General features: G+C 36.0%; 1 protein-coding gene across 1 annotated transcript in view; it reads left to right on the plus strand.

The window, feature by feature from the left end:
• Positions 1–17,874, plus strand: part of LOC140050112 (E3 SUMO-protein ligase RanBP2-like) — a 35,676-nt gene that overhangs the window by 12,693 nt on the left and 5,109 nt on the right. The window contains exons 4-20 of the mRNA XM_072095150.1: positions 3,307–3,369; positions 3,745–3,906; positions 4,292–4,452; positions 4,890–5,016; positions 5,418–5,562; positions 5,929–6,008; positions 6,306–6,447; positions 11,185–11,372; positions 11,992–12,170; positions 12,488–12,611; positions 12,952–13,067; positions 14,022–14,082; positions 14,407–14,544; positions 14,667–14,816; positions 15,238–15,468; positions 15,710–15,922; positions 16,363–17,617. Of these exons, the coding sequence (XP_071951251.1) occupies positions 3,307–3,369; positions 3,745–3,906; positions 4,292–4,452; positions 4,890–5,016; positions 5,418–5,562; positions 5,929–6,008; positions 6,306–6,447; positions 11,185–11,372; positions 11,992–12,170; positions 12,488–12,611; positions 12,952–13,067; positions 14,022–14,082; positions 14,407–14,544; positions 14,667–14,816; positions 15,238–15,468; positions 15,710–15,922; positions 16,363–17,617 (3,535 nt within the window). The remainder of the gene's footprint in view (positions 1–3,306; positions 3,370–3,744; positions 3,907–4,291; positions 4,453–4,889; positions 5,017–5,417; positions 5,563–5,928; positions 6,009–6,305; positions 6,448–11,184; positions 11,373–11,991; positions 12,171–12,487; positions 12,612–12,951; positions 13,068–14,021; positions 14,083–14,406; positions 14,545–14,666; positions 14,817–15,237; positions 15,469–15,709; positions 15,923–16,362; positions 17,618–17,874) is intronic.

The raw sequence follows: 17,874 nt of genomic DNA on the forward strand, positions 1-17,874 counted from the left end.
ATATTCAAAGAGTAACATAAACACAAATTTTGAGCTGACTAATTAATTTGAATTTTTTTGGTCATGTCCATGTTTGCATGGAATTGCCCAGCTCTTGACAAGCATATATCAGGCTCCATTCATAATGGTTTAATCTGATCAAGTGAATATCTCAAACTTAATTCGCAATGAATCGGGGGTTAACCAGATCTTGGACAAGCATACCTCAGGCTCCATTCATAATGGTTTAACCTGATCAAGTGAATATCTCAAACTTAATTCGCAATGAATCGGGGGTTAACCAGGTCTTAGACAAGCATACCTCAGGCTCCATTCATAATGGTTTAACCTGATCAAGTGAATATCTCAAACTTAATTCGCAATGAATCTGGGGTTACCTAGATCTGGCTGTTCACTTACTACTACACTGCCGTACTTTGAGAAAAGGCATTATCTACATTTTTTTCGAAATTGAGATTTTTGTCTTATTTGATTCTTAAGGGCATAACTTAACATCTGAATTGACCATACATGGCATATTTTTGTTTGATGTTCTTCTCAAGACTATACATTTAGAAATAGAATATTATTTGTATGTTTTTTATAATAAACAAAAACGCGTTTTGCTCATTTACTCAAAAGTACCTTTTTGTAGATAATGCCTTTTCTCAAAGTACGGCAGCACAGTTCTCTACAAAAAGCTATAGAGTTTACAAATAGTTAAATCATATTAAATTCTGGTTTTCATCGGAATAAAGTTTGATCTATCACATATCAATCGTAATGAAAGCCAGTAGTAATAGAAACAACTGGTTTAGAAAATCAAAGTTATGGGCAGGAAGCATCTAAAGTTCAATGAACTGTTAAAGTGTGATTGAGTCATTGGCCAAGTTTTATTTATATATTTATCCATTTCTTGAATTACATTTGAAATTGTTTTAATTAAAACCATTTAAATCAAAGGATTTTTGTCTCAGAATTTTTTTCTTTAGTAAACTGTATATAAAAAAAAAATATGACTTTAAATGGATTGAATAATATCTGACGTTTTTTTGTTCTGAACTTAATTTCAATCTCCTTACTTCAATTTGGAAAAAGGTAATCTGTTAATTTGATTGTACTATATTCAATGCCAACTCAACACAGGCTATTGTACAGTAAAAGAAATTGTCCTGACTGCTCTGCACTCATTAAAAAACTTCTATTAACATCATAGATAAAAATGTATTAATTTAATTTCTAGGAAAATCAACTTAAAATAATTCAATGTACGTTTCAGTTTCAGTTTATTTACCAATAGCAATTAAAAAATAGCATATAAAAAAAACAAATGATAATTATCATTTGTTTTTTATGTAAAGAGTTTAAACAAATTAAACTAGATTTAATTCGTCACTATGACGAATTATAGGTTACAGTATATGCATTGATTTTAATAAAGATATATTGATTTGGTCATGATCTTTAATTATTTATAATGAAAGATATGATCTTTGTAGGACAAATACAATATTTGATTTTGACAGAATCAATAGGGTTATATGCATGATAATGCATATAACCTTATTTATTTCGGTAATTGCATACAAGTGATGTAGAGGGGAAGAGGGCAGATCAAGGATTACCGTATATTTCGGTGTATAAGTCGCACCTGTGTATAAGACGCACCCCCTAACTGAGAGTAAAATATCGGTATTTTTTATATCGTCGATGTATAAGACGCACCTTATTTTTCATCAAAACAATGTTTTTTTAAATTGTAATCAATATTATTGTAATAATATATTTTGTTATATCTACAACGGCGTCCTTTATTTAGGTTTTTTCATACCTAGGCTCGGCCGCGTCCAGCCTCAACAAGTTCTTTCTAACTTGTTATTCATGAGTTTCGCCGCAACATCGAGTGCATGACCGTGTGTGTAACATGTACGTGTGTGGGCTAGCCTCGCTCGATCATTTCGAGAGGGCGCACGTTTTCACGGACAATCAGAGCCATACATATGGCTCTGCGGACAATCGTATTCGATTAGTATCTATGTATCCGAGAAGTGTATACGCTAGGTCCATGCTATAATCAACTGGAGAATAGTCAAATACCGTACACCATGTGGCCGCCAAGAAGGGTTTGCGCTAGGCTAGAGGTACGGCGGTCGTGCGTATAACTATAAATACACCATGTGGCCACCAAGAAAGGGCTTGCGCTGGGGGTACGGCGATCGTGCGTATAACTACTGTATAAATAAATACTATTCTAATCGTACGTAAACGTTTACAAATGAAATTTTATGGGAGCGCCATAATGAACAAATCTTGTCATCATATTTAGTATAACATCATGCTAAAATGCCTTGAAAACTAGGCAGAAGCAGGTTGCCGTTACGTTAGTTAGTTAAACTGTAGCTAGGCCTAGCCTAGCAGTAGCAAACGAGGTGACGATAGCATATAGGCCTATGTACAATCTGTGTGGTGAGGCATTTATGTTCGGTGTATAAGACGCACCCTTAATTTAGAGGTCAAATTTGCGTGTCAAAAGTGCGACTTATACACCGAAATATACGGTATTTGCAATTGAGAAGCACTAACATATTGTATTCAAAGTCAAAAAGTACTTTTTTTTCCTAATTTTAGCTGTTAAAAGGGGAGCACATGCTCCTAACGCAACCTAAAAGCCTAAATTTTCTATGTACCCTGTTCATATTCACACTACACAATTAGTACCCTTTAAAGAAGCTAAAGCTCTGTCTACACTATTAAACTAGTTTGACAAAAAAGTGTGATGTGCCCAAATATGGTAGTGATATGACATCATCATGTCCATATATGGGTATCAAATTTTGTGTCACATAAAGTTTGATAGTGTAGACAGACCTTAAGAGAGGTCTTCCCACTTTCCTTTAACTTTTTGGCACCAGGCGTATTATAATAGTTGACTTTAATAACGCCGTACATTTCTAGCAATTGCTCTAAATGGCTGAATGAGTAACAAATGGTATTTGACTTGAATTATCATTGTGACCTAATTCTAAGTTTCCTAAGAACTGAGGTTGAGTGATTCCTCATGTGTTCTCTTTTCATCAAAACTTCAACATGATTCACTATAGAGTAAAGTTATACTGTATAGAGTTTATTTACATTAGTAGGTCAGCAATACTAATTACTAGGTCAATTAATACCCATATAACATGTCTCATGTCACAGCTTTGACTGCAAGGGCCTAATGAATTACAAATTGTCGCGCGATATAATCAAAAGTGAATATCATCTCTTGGTTTGGCTTAGCACACAGGAAAATAGCTGAATAAATGTTAATATTTTTTTATTTCCTAGGAAAACATATTCAGGAGATCCGGGAAGTTACCAGATTATGAAATCTATCTTCGTAAAAAACTGGTAAGTCTACAGACTAATCTAATACTATACTGCACAGTTCTTAACACCTTTGTGCTCAAAAGGCTTTTAACCCACTTGATGGATTGAAGTGATACTGTCATGAGAAAATAATATTGGGACAGAATTAGATTCAAACCCTGGACTAGAATTAGTAGACAAGCATGTTAAATACAAAAATCAAATATTTTTAAATAAATAACCTTTTTAATATAGTTAAAAGTATGTTGTACTTATGTATATCCAAATAGCATAAGAAACAATTATCACTATCAGTCTGCAATTACGACTCAGATTTTTCTGATGATTTTTTATTTGGATCTCTCTTCTATCTAAACAAATAAATAGTTAATAATAATACTTCTTAAATTCTTTTAGGTTCAAAGGAAAGGAGATTATTATCTAAATTGCAAACTAGTAAAACTACTGATCGAAATGCATAGGTTACGAGAAGCAGTCGACCATATCTTACTTACTCAAGATCTAGAGTCTGTTGCGGACCAACCAATCTGGTGGGAGAGCACAGTCCACACTTTAGAGGTAAGTATTGAGGTCAAGCATCACGGTACCCCCCTCAAAAAAGGCCTGTGGAGAACAGCGTACTTATATGTCAATATCCAACAAAAATGTATTAGGTCTCGTACATCTTTATTGTGCTCATCTCATTGGACACCACACAAACAGGACGACACAGGCAGTAACTGGTATGTTTTGTCCTTACCACATGATTGGTTGTTTTTTGTTTTTTCTTTTTCATTTCCAAAAACACACGCGCGATTGGTTGGTTATGTATGTATATGTAAATGTCATGCATTAGTTGGATTCACCCTCGCAAAATATATTTATTTTAATAGAGTATTTTCACACAAAAGATTAAAATGAAATGGCCATATCTTGCTGATTCAAGATTTATTTTTTCTTGTAGATTTACATAAAGAGCATAAGACAAGGTGAAGAGAAAACAGCCAATGAGGAGACGATAATGGAGATGCATAGTCACCTATTGGTGGCGCTATCCAAGTGGATTTTGTTGAGTCTAGCGATGATGGATAAACCACCTCACAATGCCGTAATCCTCTTAAAGGGGTTAGTACTTTGTATATTTAAACTCAATCAATCGATTCTCATACAGTAATCAATTACCACATTTTATACAACAAATTTACATGACAGTTTTATTCAATTCATATTTCTACTTTGCACTTAATCATCAAATTTCATATAATTAAGGTAATTAAATTATATACCAATTACAGTTTAGACAAAAGGAAATATAATAAATACCACCCTCTATGAGACGTTTTTATCAATCAATATGTTTGTATTTAATTTATATATGAATGATAAAATCCAGTAGCCAAAGGCCAATGACGGGATGCCTTAAAACAATATTGAAATGCATCAAAAACAAGACAGACAGAATAACGGAAAAAAGACTCCATAAATTAAACCAACTTACAAGAAAAAAAAATTAATTCTAACGTCTATAGATAATTACAGAGTGTATTTTTTTTAACTTGCAGGCTTGATCAGTGCCTATTGAGAGCTAACAGCCTCAAGATCAATTCCAACTGGGACAGCATCTTGGATGAGATGTCCGCTCACCTGTACTATTTGATAGGTCTACATCTGTGCCGCATGGCTGCAATGGTAATGTTAATACATTGTTGGATAGCCTGATTTTATGTTATAATGTCTAAACCACACTGGTGGCAAATCTGTTTCTGTCCCCTTAGCATGGGGAAATTATATAGATTGGTGCAGCGATAAATAGTGATTTCTTCTTTCAATCAAAAGAATTGATTGTGTAGCATATGATATATATGCTTGCTAAACACTGTAACAAATATATTTTCTTAGTAATAACCATCTTTCCCTCACTGGGTTAAATTTTGGTTATCTAAGCCTGGCAGAAATTAGCGACGGTGAAAATTAGGTTGTAGAATGTGCCTCTTTCCGATTGTATACTTTGAAGCTTCAAACTAACTAACTGCCAATGATGTATAAAAAACATGACAAAATGTTTTCATTCATACAATGCACTTTTGCAGGGATCTTTTCGCTGGGCAGATATATTAGGATTCGTCACCAGTTGCTTTGCCCAGAGTGCCCAAGTGAAGCTACCAGACATGTCAGGGCGGCCCGAATATCAATCAAAATGGAAATTACTAGCGAGCGCTAGGCTTAGTGAAGTCTGTGAGTACCCACTTTTTTTATGTATTTCAATTTAGAAACTATAATTGTTATTCCTTTGTTTATTTTTAAAGGAGACCGAAAGACAAAATATCCTGAGAGTAAGAGATTGTGTTGAATATGAGTCACTGGTGTTAATCATGCATAGCAGAATCACTCAACCATAGAAAATTTACTCATGTATAACCATGCATCACACTGACTAATGACACATTTTTCAAAAAAAAAACCCCAATCAACTAAATATTCTACGATTTTGAAAAACCGTATTCCTTTTAGATATCTGTTTTCTCTATGATTTTCGGTTTTTAGTTTTATAGTTTTATAGTTTGAACTAATTTAATTGCTATGATATATCTTTGTTTGTAGTCCATATGCTGCATGCTTTCAAGAAACAGTATGGACCAGATTGGTTGGAAAAGTGCCAAAGAAGTTCTGCAAACTTACAGGTAATGATGGTATTTCCTGTCATGAAGTGTTTCTCACTACCCTGGTGTTCAATCATCCATGAAAGAATTACTCAACCGTAGCAACAACAAAAATCCCAGATTTTATAGAGATTGACTGCAGATTTATTGTGACAACTGGCCAATTATAGTAGAATCATAGATGAATGTTACTGTTCCATAATGTATATTATTATTATTATTATATTTTGAAGATTAGTTTAGAGCTATGTTTAAATTCACCATTAACAATCATTAAACCTAACGGATAATGACAATATACGTTATTTCTTCTTGTAGAGCCAGACACATTTGTTTCATGTTGTCTTTGGACAGGAAGCAGATCCAAATAAATCCTTCTTCATGTCGGACACAAACTTTGCCAAGTTGCAGGGGGTCATCTTAGATGACCTCGTTGGAGTAGTCCTTAAATATGATCAAGGTTAGCAAAACTATAGTAAAACCCCTATTAGGCGTCATCTACAAATTATTTCAGACCACAAATCAGCGTCCAGACGCGTTTTCTATTGTTTACCCAAAAACGCGTCTCAAAACCCGTCTGATTTGGCTGCGTCTAGACGCCAATATGCATGTTCGACTATGGCCCCGCCCCTATATACGGCTGACTGCACATTGTTATACACAGTACTGTGTACTGGTGTTAAACGCGCTACATACAAGTGAATTCATTGAGAGCGTGATATTAAATTATTATTTACAACCGGCAGTAAGACAAACAAATCAGTACAGGTATACCCTTTAACCGCCGACAGAGTATACTGTAAAGCGCAAATTTTCGTTTCTATTTATTTGCGACCTTTTATTTTTGCGATTTTATTTTTCTTGTGCTAAAGAGTGAATTTACCACATGCAAAAACGTTAAAGTTAACTTTTGGAACATGGAATCACTCAAACTATTGACCTACAGTACAGAAAGAAAATACTGCAACTTTACCTACGAAGTAGCTTCGTAGGCTACGTTGTTGGCTTCGTAGGTTCCATTGTTTGGCTTCGTAACCTCAATAAACAACTTTCAATGAGCTACGTTCTGAACTTCGTAGGGAGTTCGTAACCTAAATAAACAACCCTACGATGTTCTTAGTGCAGTAAGAAGGTGTGAAATTAATGTGTTAAATTTAACTGGCGGAGGACCAAGTTGTAAATATATAATATTTTTTAATCGTAATCGTTTCCTTCGTGCGTGTTTACCTAATCAACGGCGAATATAAATATAAATTTCCCACGATGTAAAACGTAGAGACACGCGATCCAACACAGGTGAACCTCAACGAACAGGCCAACTAATAAACATATTATAGCGAATGTCCAGTCCATCCAGAACGATGTAGTGAATATATTAGTTGGTTCCGAGCTTTCTCAGGCGTATATATTTCCACGCGACGTACACAGCTGTCACTGAATGATAACTCATACAAAAAGTATATTTAACTCAACTAGAACTTTTATTCCTTGTAACGCAATTAATACATCTTACTTCCACTGTACCAGTCAAGCCTTATTTTCTTTATCATCTTTCCGTTTATCTACTCTGATCTTATTCTCTCTTCTCGTTTATCTACTCTGATCTTATTCTCTCTTCTTCTAATATCTATTACATTCCACTTTTATACTGGACATGCAAATTTTAGGCTTCAGAGGAGGATAACATTTTCCCTCCACAAATTATACGATTTTGATTGGCTAATAATATAAGGCGGACCTGGTCTAAAGCATCCTTCTCTAAACACAGAGAATCACAACATAAATAATATGACATTCCCCTTTTTGGGAAAAAGATTGTGTCAATCTTTCCAAAAATTTAACATTTAAAACCATTTTACTATAAACTATCTACAAATAACACCTCTATAATATATTATGCACGGCTTAATCCATCTGCATTTCCATTTAATGATCCTTTCTTGTAAATAACTTTAAATTTATATCCTTGTAAAAACAGAGCCCATCTCATAAGTCTAACATTGGCACCCTTCATTGAGTCCATCCATCTCAATGCCTGGTGGTCAGTATGAACTTGAAATTTAAATCTGTAAGTCTCTGCGGACACATCATACTTTTCTAAGATTGCCTTCTTTAAGGTATCATAATCTACACATTCTTTTACGGTTAAGGATGCATATGCTGTCCTAGCTTTACCAGACAGTTCAGGTGCTAACCTAGCGGACCACGTATTTTTATCCCAACCTGTGGCTTCTGCCAAGTGTTCAAATGTTCTAAAATATATATCAATATCATCTGATTCCTTCAAATTAGGAACCTTTACCTTCATTTCATCTACTATATTCCTAGCATTACTGTAGCTAGACCTATTTTCTAATTCCATCATTTTCACTCTTTCTTGTGATTCAATTTTTCTTTGCTCTATATCTGCTTCTAATCTTAATTGGTCTTGTTGGTATTGTAATTCTAACTTTTTGTTTTCGGCCTTGGCCTCGAACTTCATTCGAAAATATTCGAGCATCATATCTTTAGGCATACCGCCGGGTATTTCGGGCAAATCAATATCCCTAGCCATTTTATCATATATTTCATTGACTTGGTCAACCTCTTCTTGGTCAACCATTTCTTCCCTAGTATCTTTTTCTGACATAGTCTTATCTATATTTTTACCCGATCTTAAAGTTGTCATGCTAATAACAATTTTATTAATGAAATATGTAAACTTATGTATACAAAATATGTTATAAAAGTATTTGTACCTTGATTCCATTCAGATATGTAAAAATATGAAATCCACATAAATTTTTAAATGCAATACAATCTAAGACATTAATTAGACATTAAATAATATGACAGATGCCGAGAAAAAAAGATCGTACACAATTCATTCTAAATATAGTATCAGAACGTTTTCAGTCGGTCGCTCAAAAAGACTGCCGACAGAAGACCGTAATAAATACAGACCTAGTTTTTTTTGTCACATGGCATGAAACGCGATACTCTGGCGGCTGCCGTCTGATGACAATAAAACAGTAATTAAGATCGTGTACCTGGATTTTGTGTCACATGACATGAAACATAATACTCTCTCTCTAGCTCTAAACTGCTCACATGTTTTTCCCCTCCAAATTCTGGTCGAGCCTTTTTCTTTACACATGTCGTAATCATTTTAAAAGGCCTATGTTAAATCTTAATATGGAACATATATTTATTTTTCATATCCTAGCCTAGGCCTAGGTGTCGTTGTTTTTATATTTCGCTAACCCAAGGTAGGAGCGTTAAATAATTTATAGGCGGCCTAGGCCTAGATAGTGTAGGCCGCCGAAACTAGGCTAGCCTAGACTTTCTTTCTCTCTGTCTGAGCTGAGGTCCACAGGCCCGATGTCGTCTCATCGGCGAATTTCCGTCCAAATTAGGATAACCTAGGCCTAGTCTCAGATTTGTTGGTTCTGTGAAATGATACCAATGTTGTTTCACCATACAAGCAATACAGACGGGTTTTAATCACTCAGACGCGTTTTCTATTGTTTTACCTACTAAACAGCGAAAACGGGTTTTAATCACACAGACGCGTCTTCGCCGCGATTGGGTAGCTCATGAATATTCATAATAGATCGTTAATGAGGTTCAGCATTGGACAGACGCGTCTGATGGGTTGCAAGTTTTCAGACGCGTCTCTGTGGTCTGAAATAATTTGTAGATGGCGCCTTAAGGAGATACCTTCTTGACTCAACAAAGTGTCCTCTTAATAATGTTGTCCCTATAAACCTATATTTGTTCATTAAAAAGGAAACGTGTCCCTTTAATGGGTGGACGGAAAATGTCCTTTATGCTATTTTCCCAAGTGTGTCGCCTGCTTTCGTCGTTTTTTCTGGCTTGAGCTATTGTACATCTTAAATGTCTTGACAAAAAAGTAGACAAAATACAACATTATTTTTAGCATAAAACGTTGTTTTTAAAAAAAAGGAGGCGACATCCAAAAAGCAAGCGTGCAGGGATGCTAAACATTAATATTTATTTTGCCTTATATGAATGTGTTGGCATATACAACGTAGAATGTTATATTAAAGCAATCTAACAAGAGGCTGCTAGCTCCGGAGGTAAAAGGGTTTATCTGTGGCTGCGACACGATCAGTTCCACACTCCCTAACAGACACCGTCTGACATAAGATCAATGGACTGTTATGAATTCCTACCTTGGCAAGGCAAGCTCAGTTCCACACTCCCTAACAGACACCGTCTGACATAAGATCAATGGACTGTTATGAATTCCTACCTTGGCAAGGCAAGCTCAGTTCCACACTCCCTAACAGACACCGTCTGACATAAGATCAATGGACTGTTATGAATTCCTACCTTGGCAAGGCAAGCTCAGTTCCACACTCCCTAACAGACACCGTCTGACATAAGATCAATGGACTGTTATGAATTCCTACCTTGGCAAGGCAAGCTCAGTTCCACACTCCCTAACAGACACCGTCTGACATAAGATCAATGGACTGTTATGAATTCCTACCTTGGCAAGGCAAGCTCAGTTCCACACTCCCTAACAGACACCGTCTGACATAAGATCAATGGACTGTTATGAATTCCTACCTTGGCAAGGCAAGCTCAGTTCCACACTCCCTAACAGACACCGTCTGACATAAGATCAATGGACTGTTATGAATTCCTACCTTGGCAAGGCAAGCTCAGTTCCACACTCCCTAACAGACACCGTCTGACATAAGATCAATGGACTGTTATGAATTCCTACCTTGGCAAGGCAAGCTCAGTTCTACACTCCCTAACAGACACCGTCTGACATAAGATCAATGGACTGTTATGAATTCCTACCTTGGCAAGGCAAGCTCAGTTCCACACTCCCTAACAGACACCGTCTGACAATGACATAAGATCAATGGACTGTTATGAATTCCTACCTTGGCAAGGCAAGCTCAGTTCCACACTCCCTAACAGACACCGTCTGACATAAGATCAATGGACTGTTATGAATTCCTACCTTGGCAAGGCAAGCTCAGTTCCACACTCCCTAACAGACACCGTCTGACATAAGATCAATGGACTGTTATGAATTCCTACCTTGGCAAGGCAAGCTCAGTGTCCTTTTGTAAAGCTTTTCTACTTTGTTAGTAGTTTTTGAATCACGCTTATAATAATCTTAAAAATACAGTAAAGTTGGAGTATAGTGTATTATATCAGATATTTTCTTCTCCAGATGCTGTGATGGCTCAGCCACACAATCTGCAACTTCTGGTGTGGTTAGGCCTTCAATGGGACGTCAGAACGGATGGTATTTCTCCAGACCTTGGCACTTTCATAGAGAAATCTTTTGATAAACTACATTTTTCTTCCAACAACTTGAAAATCACAAGCGTTGATAACTTACGACTCCTTGATATTGAGGTATTGAATATACTGTGTATTATTTTTTTAATGTAATTATTTCTGATCTCTTGAAACAAATCCAATTCTTGTGGATATCCACTTGATCCAAAAACTACCGGGGTAATAATAATAATATTGACAGCACTTAGAAGTTTCACAACATTGGGAGCTTTATAAATCCAGGATAAATATTATTATTATTATTATTAAACAGCTGATGATCTGACAAATTAATTAACCCTCCAAATATTTAATATCACATCAATCAACCTAATTAAACATTTAATAATAATAATAATCATTTTTTATATAGCGCTTATTGCACAATGCTTCTAAGCGCTTCACATTATTACCCCAGTCATTTTTTTGGACCAAACACAATGGAAACATACTCCCATAATGCAGCTAGTAATCAGCGCAAAGTTGTGCCTTGATCTAACCGGCTACTTATTTATACACCTGGGCTGAGAGAGGCAAACATAAGTAAAGTATCTTGCCTAAGGATACAAGCAATGTGGCAAGAGTGGAATTCGAACCACGATCTCACAATCGGTAGTCCAACGTCCAACACACTGCGCAACACGCCCTAATAATACTTGTTAAATATGACTAAAGTTGCGTGTTCTTTTTGCCTTAGGCTTTCTTGTACGTTCTGGTAAAATCTGCAAAGACTAAAAGAGATACTTTACTAGCAGAAGGTCGCACCAGTCCAGACCAACCATCAGTCCTACCTGTGGCATTATGCCAGATGCTGTATACTGAAGAACAAGAGAAATGGTTCAAGGCTGTATGCGCACTGTACACTGGAAATGCTAAGTAAGTAATTTTGATATTATTCTACTGCAGTTACTGCTTTAACTATATATTTTATCTCTTAAAACCTGTTTATGCAATTATTTAACAAGCCTGTTTTTGTAATCATACATACTTTTTATTGCATTAAAACAACCTAAATTCATGTTATTTTTGTATGTAGTTACTGCAGTAACTTCAGAAGAATAATTTTGACATGATATTTTAGAATATTTTTGAATTGCACTATAAACCGACTGGCGGTTTTTAACATTGTGTGATATTTTCTTTTTCCACATATAATCTTCCAACTTTAGATGTTAAAATGTTTATTTCCATAGGTCTGAAGAGCGGGCCAAAATTCGTCTTGCAATCCAGAAGGGCTTAGAAGCCATTCGTAATTCGAACCAGTTTAACATTGACACACCACTGCTGATCCATCTTGCTAAAACTTTCAGGACCAGGGTAAGTTTAAATGAAGACCTTGAATGATAAAGTCTTTCACTTAAGTGATATTCACATAGATGAGAGCATTTGTAAATTCTAAGGGTGTTTCCCGAATTGCCTAAATTAGAAATACGGACACTGGGATTCATATTTTAGGACAAAATTCTTTTTTCTCTTTTTGGAATTTTTACAAGTTAAATCTTACTTTCTGTATAAATTTGAAGGAAAAAAAACACAAAATCTTTTAGTTTACAATAACATTTTCAAGAAAAATTTGTCATAGTATTCAAGGATGTTTTAGAATGTATTTTTGGTTTATCTTTTGTTGTTAATTAAATTTTTTGTATTTTAATACCAGATGCTGGAAGAGAAGAAAGAAAATGATGTTCCAGGCAATGAACAGTTTCTAGCCTGCCAGCGTCTTAGTGTACACTACTGGCAAGCTGCTAGTGAACACCTCAAGTTGTTAGCAAGGTATAGAACATTTAATAAGGATGACTAAAGCTTTATCTACACTATCAAACTAAAAAAAATTAACCTTAAGCCCTGTGTAAAATATGAAGCTGAAGTTGACAAACAAGCATGAATGTGCAATACTCGGGGTACAGCGAAAGAAGCTGTAATGACGTCATAAGACCGGATGTAACGTCACATACACATCAATAACTGCACTACCAAATACAGCTATACGGTACCATCTTCGAGACGTGATATGGCTGCATCCGGTATGAAATTAAAAAATGCGGCTCTATAGCTTTGAGGACATGTCCCTGTAGTATATTCATGCTAAATCCGAGCTCAATACTACAACGAATAAGGGAGGAGTATTTACCGATTACACAAAATAAGTATTTAAATAAATAATAAAAATAAGATATACTGTGTATAATTATCATATTGCGTATACACTACTTTTCACCATAAAGTTTTTAAAAAAAGTTTCGCCCGGGCTCGAATCAGGTACCTTCTGCGTGTTAAGCAAACGTGATAATCACTACGCCAAGAAGCCGCATATAACTACATAACGCTGTGGTGTGTGTCACACATTGTGGCTTCTTAATTAAACAAATTAATTAACAAAAATCCTAGACTCGGGTACCCCGAGTAATAAAAAGTATGATGTTCCCAAATATGGCAGTGATATGGATATGGATAGGGATATGACATCATCGTGTCCATATATGGGCACATCACATTTGTTTGTCATAAACTTTGATAGTGTAGACAGAGCTTTAGAGTTATATCAGAAACGTGCAAGTATTAGTTCCTAAACTAATAACTCGCCAACATTTAAAAAAATAACTTGATATAACAAAATATCTAAATTGTTTAATAATAGAGAATGGAGATATATCAATATGCTTTAAAACTGTTGAAACTATAAAACATATGTGCAAGTTTTTAGAGGTTTTTTTTGTTACTTTACAGTGATAAAGCATTGACTCCTCCTAAACATGCATTCTTTGTAGCTTCACATGGAAAAATAAAGGTGAGATGAAAAATAATATATAGCTAGTTTATCTGTATACTACAGACCACATTGTAGAAAGATTTTGTATATATATTTTCCTAATTAATATAGGCATTATTTTCTGGTGATTTATTAGTGGTTAGGTCATCTACAGCCAATCACTGGGCCTAAGCAAAACTAACTCAAGGATCCTGCTAGTCTTAACTGTGCATGCTAAATGTTTGTGTAACAGCAACAAATATTGTATCTTTGACCTAAGCTCCTCTTTCATTTTTCTATGGTTGAAAACTACATAAAGGAATAGACTGTAATTTAATATTGATGTGTTTTCTAATTTAACAGAAAGAGGAGATATTTTATTTCCAAGAAGAAGCAGCTATAGCACTGTCAGAGTATGAGTTCCAGCAAGGACACCATCAACAGGCCCTTAATCTTCTCTCCAAGGTGAAAGGTGTAACTGGACTTTTCACAAAGGCATTGGTAGGGACTATCTACAGTATTATGTTTATGATAAATTGACTATATATTACCCAATGGCTTTCAATCCAAGATATTGACTTATATTATAAAGCACTGTTTTCAAAAGTCTTACTTATTCACAGATGTGTAAACAACTATCGCAGATGGAGATTGATGGAAAGGAAGACAGTCAGATTACAGCCAACATGATCTTGGCACAAGGCACATATTTAGACCAGTGTACGTATGCCCTCTACTCCGCTATGGATGCTATACAGGATGATCATAATAGTGTAAGTATTTTAGAGTTGCAGGTTGCTCACCACGATGTTAACCATGTATCTGACAATAGTTTCAAGTTCTGTTTACACTATCAAACTTTCGATGATGTGCCCATATATGGACATGATGACATATCACTACCATTTTTAGGCACACCACATTTGCCCTATATATTTTTTAACTTATTATACCACTTCCCAGCTTCTCATTATCAACCACTTAAATCCTGACATCCAACCCTCTAAACATCTCTTCCCCAACTTAGGAAATTAACATTATTGTATCAAGCAAAACTTGAACCAAGGACACATCACATTAAACACACATCATGACACTACCTAGCACTATAGACTGACCATGGAGTCCTCCATAATAAAAATATCAATGTCTCTGCCTGATTAGACTCAAAACTAAACCTAATTACAATTTCAGTCTATGCATGAAGAAATTCAACAGCTGCTGGAAGAGGTAGATACTGAAAAGCAGCAACTTGCTCATAAAGGTTTAGAAGAAACCGAAACATTTGATACACCACGCAGAATTAGTAACAGCACACCTATGAATAGGAGATCTTTGGGGAAGACTCCTGCATCTGCAAGAACATCGTCAGTTGCTGGCAGGGAAACATTGCCATCTATTGGTGATATGTCAACATTTCAGCAAGTAAGGAAAGACTGCAGTAATACTACAAGAGTTTCTGCAGTAGTACTATGAAAGTTGCTGCAGTAATACGACTTGTGGTGTCACCCTAATTATATTACAGTTAATATTTGCAATTGGGATAAGCCTTCCTCTCTAATTATATAAGGATAGGGTAAACTAATATCTAGGCCTTAGCAATCCCAAGATTGGATGAGTTTTTCTTGTATTACATATAGACTGTAATTATGTATATTTTCAACAGGGGTTAAGTCCGGATCCAAGTCCACGACGACTAATGTCAGAGTTGCGTACAATGAACGCAAGTCAGACACGCCTTATCGACGAGAACTCGCAATTACGAACACTTGCATTGTCCCACAGTCGTTTACTTGAGCAGAATTCTGAGATTCTATCAAAACACAATGAGGTGATGGACCAGAATAAGTTTTTGATGGAACAGATTCTTCATTTAAATGTAAGTAAGACAGTATTTGTGTGTGTAAACTTTGGAATGCACATTAGTACTGTGTTAAGCTTGTATACCTGGTTTCACTTAGTGATTGAGTGGCCGAGCGGTTAAGACAGTGGAACCGTAATTACGAAGCCATAACATCGGTATGCTCGAAATAGGACTATAAACCGTATGTCCAGTTTACACATCTAGCTCTTGTGCATCTTTCGAGGCAAGTAGGTGTTGTATTAGTACACACACAGCCACTGTCGCACACAGTCACTGATCATAACTGGCTCATTGTTTGTCCCATCATTCACTAAATGTGTTATATCTAGTATTTCTCTGGATGAACAAGACATAGTAAGAATTTAAATTTTAAAAAAATAAATTCTACTAGACTCATACTTAACCGTACCAAAGTTAATTCATTTAATTTTCTATAAGTATGGTTGTCATTGCAGAAAGAATTACAAGAGTTAAAATTAAACAGTTCAATAAGCTCACCAAACCCAGCAAAAGAGAAGGATACTAGTACCATTAACACAGACCAAACCATCATTATTAACGCCGCTGATTGTAGAATTGAACATGCTGATGCCCCAAATTTAACAAATCCTCAACCTGTTATGTATTACCCACCACACACACCAATGTTTCCCCCTCAATTCATACCAGGCTATATACCGGGAATTCCAATACCTGGATTGGCGGAACAGCAATACATACCTTCCATGATGAACTCAACCCCGGGACCACACTATCAAGGAGAGGAAGCATACGAAGCAGAAGGTGATGCGTATAATATAGATCCACATGTGTCACTAAAACTGCGAGACAACAATGTGTTCTCCACCCCAGCACGCAATATTGCACAGAGTAGAACACCAGAGGCTAGTATTTCTTCAGAATCCACACGTATTGATGAAGGATTTGCAGGCTTCTCTGGACTCAATCAACCAACACCGTTCTTGCAGCAAAACCCCTCAACAGGAATGCCTCAAGTGGCACCAAATGGAAGTGCTGGCATGAAACCTTCCATCTACCAACCAAAACTTAACATACCACAACCAGCATCCTCACCAGTTGCTATGAGTAAAGATGAAACTGCTCCAGAGAGGTCTGCCAGTGATGCTCCATTGTTACGTAAAATACTAATAGGGTCAGATGTTGACCCACCTCCTGCTGTTACACAATCTTTTCCTGCTTTTTCATCTGTTTCTTCAAACTCCAGGTTTGGCGGAGGAGACAAATTATCTGAAAAATCTGCTGTTTCGCCTAATTTTACATTTGGTACTCGTCTGGAGTCTGCGAAAGCAAAAGAAGCTGAGCATACTCCAGTTTTCACTCCAAGTGCATCTTTTGGAAGTAAATCTGATGCAAGTGGAAACCCACAAACAGTAACCTCTGGCTTTTCATTTGGAGGTGGTAATATCTTTACCCCAGTGTCTACTAATCCAGCTTCAACCATCCAATTCAACCAACCAGCAGCTCAGCCCACAAGCAGTGGACCTTTTAGTCAGCTAGTAGCAGCTACTGGTTTCAAGGGTCTCAATTCTAACTCAACAAAGGAACCTACCACCACTTCACCATTTGCTGGGCTTAGTTTAGGTGCTCAAACCCCACCAACAGCAGCACCTCAGCCTAGAAAGCCTACCGAAGGCTCTTTATTTTCAGGTCAGGAGTCTGTAGTATCCAGTTCAACCTCAAAAAGCAGCGGTTAGTTTTTTGTTCTATTTTTCTTTTATTGCTTAAATAAGGGAGTACATAAATGTTAATTGATCAACAAAATCTTCACCAATATGTTGAATAATAAAAACCTGCATCTTCTCCACTACAGTAGGTAAAAAAGGATGGAGTTACATATTGAAAATCTTCAAAATAGTATATTGTTATGCAGTATATAGATATATCTAATGATTTGAAACTGTTTTCCTTAAGAAGATCTGACAAGCAAGACCCAGTTGGCTTGTGCT

The sequence above is a fragment of the Antedon mediterranea genome, chromosome 5, assembly GCF_964355755.1.
Source record: "Antedon mediterranea chromosome 5, ecAntMedi1.1, whole genome shotgun sequence".
In the NCBI taxonomy this organism is placed as follows: Eukaryota; Metazoa; Echinodermata; class Crinoidea; order Comatulida; family Antedonidae; genus Antedon; species Antedon mediterranea.